The following is a 4,121-nucleotide window of genomic DNA, read 5'->3' as shown; positions in this document are numbered from 1 at the left end:
TTGCCAAATTACTTTCAGCATTATTTTCATTCTTTATTTTACTATTATGGTCAGCTAAAAATGCATGATTTTACAATTCAGATCTCTCAGCGTAAAGGAAGAACAGAAATCCTTCTGTAATATTTAAAACTTTTACTCAAAAATATGCAAGTGACCAGGATGAATGCCATCAGACTTTTTAAGATGATCACAATTACACTCATTCTGCATCAACCATATAGATTTTACAAGTAATTGTATTACTGAATCAGTATATCGTGGATGGAATCCCCTATCCACTACTGTACTGTTCTGTAAGTATAGCTCAAAAGATAAATCCTGCTCACACAAGTGCATTGCTTTATACTGATTACAATTATTGTCATGAGGCTGGAATATTTCATTCTAATTATTAAAATATGGAGCAGGATCTCAGGGTTTCACTGTCTATTCCAAGGATCCAATCAGAATGGACTGTCAGTTATAGAAAGTGCAGAAATTTGCACATCAGAGGGAATGGAATCTATTTGAATCACGTGGCAAAATTTTGTAGCTGTCTCTCATTGGAATGCTTTAGCATACACCAAGGAGATTGCCTCTTGGATTCTACACTAGGGCAGAATCAAAGACCCTGCTGAATTCTTTGCATTTGAAATTATTTGTTATTTTAAAATTAACCAGAACATAAATATTTCCAGCAGATAAATTTAAGATTTGAAAAATCAGTTACATCTTCTACTGCCAGCAAAACCCTGCTCCAAGCTCTGTCAGCTGATAGAGGCTGAACGGGGAGGTAGCTTCCTTTGCCGAGGGCATGTCAAATGACTTTGGAGATTAGTCCTTTGGGTGTGTGTAGTTGGGGGTTTGGGGAGGGGTGGGGAAAAAGAGGAGAGAGAAGGCAGAGGAGAAAAAACTTGGACTCGCAGAATTTAGCCCACATTTGTTTAGTTGCATAATTTTAATAACTTTTCACACAATTCACAATGGACACACTCTTGGGGATTTTCATGAAAGCATCTGACACCCTCATTATCTAACAATATAATTTCACGGTTTAGCAAAGGAACAAAATGGTTTGAATAAAACATGTTTCACCATATAACTGAGAAGGTATTTATTTTAAAAAATAAACCCCAAAAAAAAATTCTGAGCTATCTTTATTAAATGTGCATTATGTCTGTCTTTGGACTATAGTAATTCTGAGATATTTTGATGAAGGCAGTACACTTCGTATAAAACAATCTTCATTATAAACAGTCTTTATGCTGCAGATTGTACAAAAATCAATATCTTCAAACAGTCTTCAGGTATCATTACCTCTTTCCATTCTAAATAAACTTCCATTCCATAACCAGTATATATAAAGGGAAGGCAAAGTGGACTTAAGCTAAATTTAGCCAGAACCACATTATTATTGTAAATGGCAAAAATAGTGCATTTCTGTATTACATTTTTTTCCTCATTTTCCCTTTCCCTTTCCCTTTCCCTCTGCCAAACGCCATGGTCTTCATTTCTCTCACATGTTGCCGATTCTTCTTCTTGAACTTCTTCATTCCTCCCCGTTGCAGGAATTGCATTTTTTCCTTTCTCCTTCTTTCCTTAAGAATTTCAGCTTTGGTCTTAAGCTCTGATCGTACTCCATGTTGCTGACTCGGTTTTCTTGAGGAAAACCGTGAGTTTCTTCTTCCACCTGCAAGATTGTACATTGGATTTTTGTAAATGGCAAAAGCTAAATCTGGTCCAGTGTCTGTGTTGGCACTTTTCTTCACGAGACGCTACTCTAAATATAATTAAATGTTTGTTATCCACTCTCTATAAACATTGCTTTTATCAAGTGATCAGCTCCCTTTTGAACTATACGCAAACTTCTCACAAGAGTATACAGCAAGAACACTAACTTTGGCTAAAGAATCTTTTGATGGTTGGTATTATGCAGCAAAATAATAGCAAGATGACAGAAAACTGCAGGTGAACAGTGGCTTGCTCCTTGGCTCCCTTGGGGGAAAAAAAACTTTTGATAAATGGAACATCACGTCCTTCTGAAGATATGACCTCTCTAATCTTTTGTATTAAATTGAAATTAAACCAAGTAATCTGGTAATCAGTAAATTTTGATATTATTCCCTTAACACTTCTATCTATTTCTTTTTGTGGAAAGAACAGCCATAATTGTGATAGATCCAGAATTGCCGTGAATCCCAAAAATATCCCAGCAGATCTGTGATCGTTGTTTTTAAAATAATTCAACAAACTTGCTTTTGTCCTTTAATTATCCCTTTATTCAGATTACATCATTCTTAATTTTAAATACTACCTCCTTTGCTATATAAATTCCAATGTTATTTTAAGTCAGCGATCTGGCTGGTACTAACAAAGAAAGTCTCAACTATTGGATCAAAACACTAAATGACTCATACATTAACTGACTCTTACACATCTTGTCTTCATTGCTTACTTAGTTAGTCCATTATTTAAATTCACTATAGATTATGTTAATTAAGTGACCATTGTGCAGTGATCAACAATGGCAGCTATGATTCAGCAGGATAATTTCCTTTAAATATCCAGTAACATTTTATGGCATTTGTTGAAACTTCCAGTTAAGTGACTGCAACAAACTTTCCACCCATACGTGATCAATAGCAGAGCTCTGACCAAAACTGCAAACATTTTGGATAGAGAAAAAGTCTGCATGCGAAATACATTTTGTAAGGTTACAGATTTATGCAGTTAGCTCTTCACTAATATTTGGCAGAGAAATAAAGCCAGTCGCTGAATGGATTGTTCAGTGTAACACTGAATTGCAAGCACTGATTATTAAATTATCAACTTAACAAATGATCTTACCATAGCCACCTTTCTTGCCCCTGTGATTACTATTCTCATTTTCAGCTTCATCATCAGAAACTCGTTCATCTATCTTATACTTCTTCTTCCATTCTTCATAACTAAATATTGCCAGTTATGGAAAATCATACATTTTGTAGTGTTAACTTATCACCACTTTCAAGATAAAGAAATGGCAAAACATAAAACAAGTTTATCAAATATAAACAATTCCAGCTCTTTCTTCGCCTACCTTGTGCAAGTTATTAGATTTTTATTTTCAACATTAATGATGTAAGTTTTTAAACTATCCAAGATCACCATCTACATTTAATTAATCCAATATATAGACTTGAATCATAAACAAAATAGCACAGGAAGTCATTCCAAGACATCCTACCTCGATGGAGCCATTCAATAACCTCTACCATTGTACTTCCTCTGTTAACTATATTCCATTCCCCTTCAAGTATATATCTAATTCCTTTGGAAAAGTTAGTATTGAGTTCATTTCCCCTATTATCGCTTCAGATCACTACTCTGTGTAAGAATTAGTTTCCTGAAATTATCTGATTTTTTGTGATTAAAGTCTTTGCCCAAAGGTTCCTAGATGCCACTACAATTCCTCCAAATGGTTCTTGTCTCAAAACCCATCAAGATTATCAACCACACCATAAATCTCTTCCCCTTCCTCTTTTAAAGATTCACCATCCTTTTGAAAAATTGATGTCAAGATTATAGCTGGATCTAACTAGTACTTTATGAAAAGTCAGTATAACATCTGTTTTTATATACGATTATCCTATCATTAAAGTCAAGGCTTTATTTTTAGATGTGCCTCTCAAATGGGCCTGCCACCTTCAAATGGGTGTGCATGTGCATCATGTATTTTTCCAGCAACTTTAACAAGGTAACAAGCACTCCCAGTGACTTTGGAGCATCAACCACCAAAGGCTGACCTTAAGTAAAAAAGCTGACATTTAACTAGGGATGTAGGTTTTACATAACATCATCATAGAGGAATGAGAGAGGTCATAGGGTCATAGAAAAATGAGAACCTAACATCCATTTATACTAATCCTATTCTCCCTACATTTTATCAACTCCCTAAATTCTACAATTCATCTAAACACTAGACACTGTTTGCAGTGACCAATTAACCTAATAATCCAAAAGCCTTTGAATTGTGGAAGGAATTAGGAGCACCTGGAGGAAACAGAGATGGTCATGGAGAGAACATGCAATGTGCACTGAGGCTCCTGGGGTCATGAATTAATGCCAGTGTCTGGCATTGTGAAGCAGCAGCTTTACTACAG

The 4,121-nt window shown here is 35.3% G+C and overlaps 1 protein-coding gene across 1 annotated transcript in view; it reads right to left on the bottom strand.

Moving 5' to 3' along the window:
• Window positions 1–907: 907 nt before the first annotated feature.
• Window positions 908–4,121, bottom strand: part of ddx54 (DEAD (Asp-Glu-Ala-Asp) box polypeptide 54) — a 39,670-nt gene continuing 36,456 nt past the window's right edge. Inside the window, exons 20-21 of the mRNA XM_073065502.1 lie at window positions 2,827–2,927; window positions 908–1,669 (exon numbers count right to left, since the gene is read on the bottom strand). Coding sequence (XP_072921603.1) covers window positions 1,425–1,669; window positions 2,827–2,927 — 346 coding nt within the window. The 3' untranslated portion in view covers window positions 908–1,424. The remainder of the gene's footprint in view (window positions 1,670–2,826; window positions 2,928–4,121) is intronic.

The sequence above is a fragment of the Hemitrygon akajei genome, chromosome 14 (assembly GCF_048418815.1).
Source record: "Hemitrygon akajei chromosome 14, sHemAka1.3, whole genome shotgun sequence".
In the NCBI taxonomy this organism is placed as follows: Eukaryota; Metazoa; Chordata; class Chondrichthyes; order Myliobatiformes; family Dasyatidae; genus Hemitrygon; species Hemitrygon akajei.
This window is presented reverse-complemented; position numbering and strand designations above follow the sequence as displayed.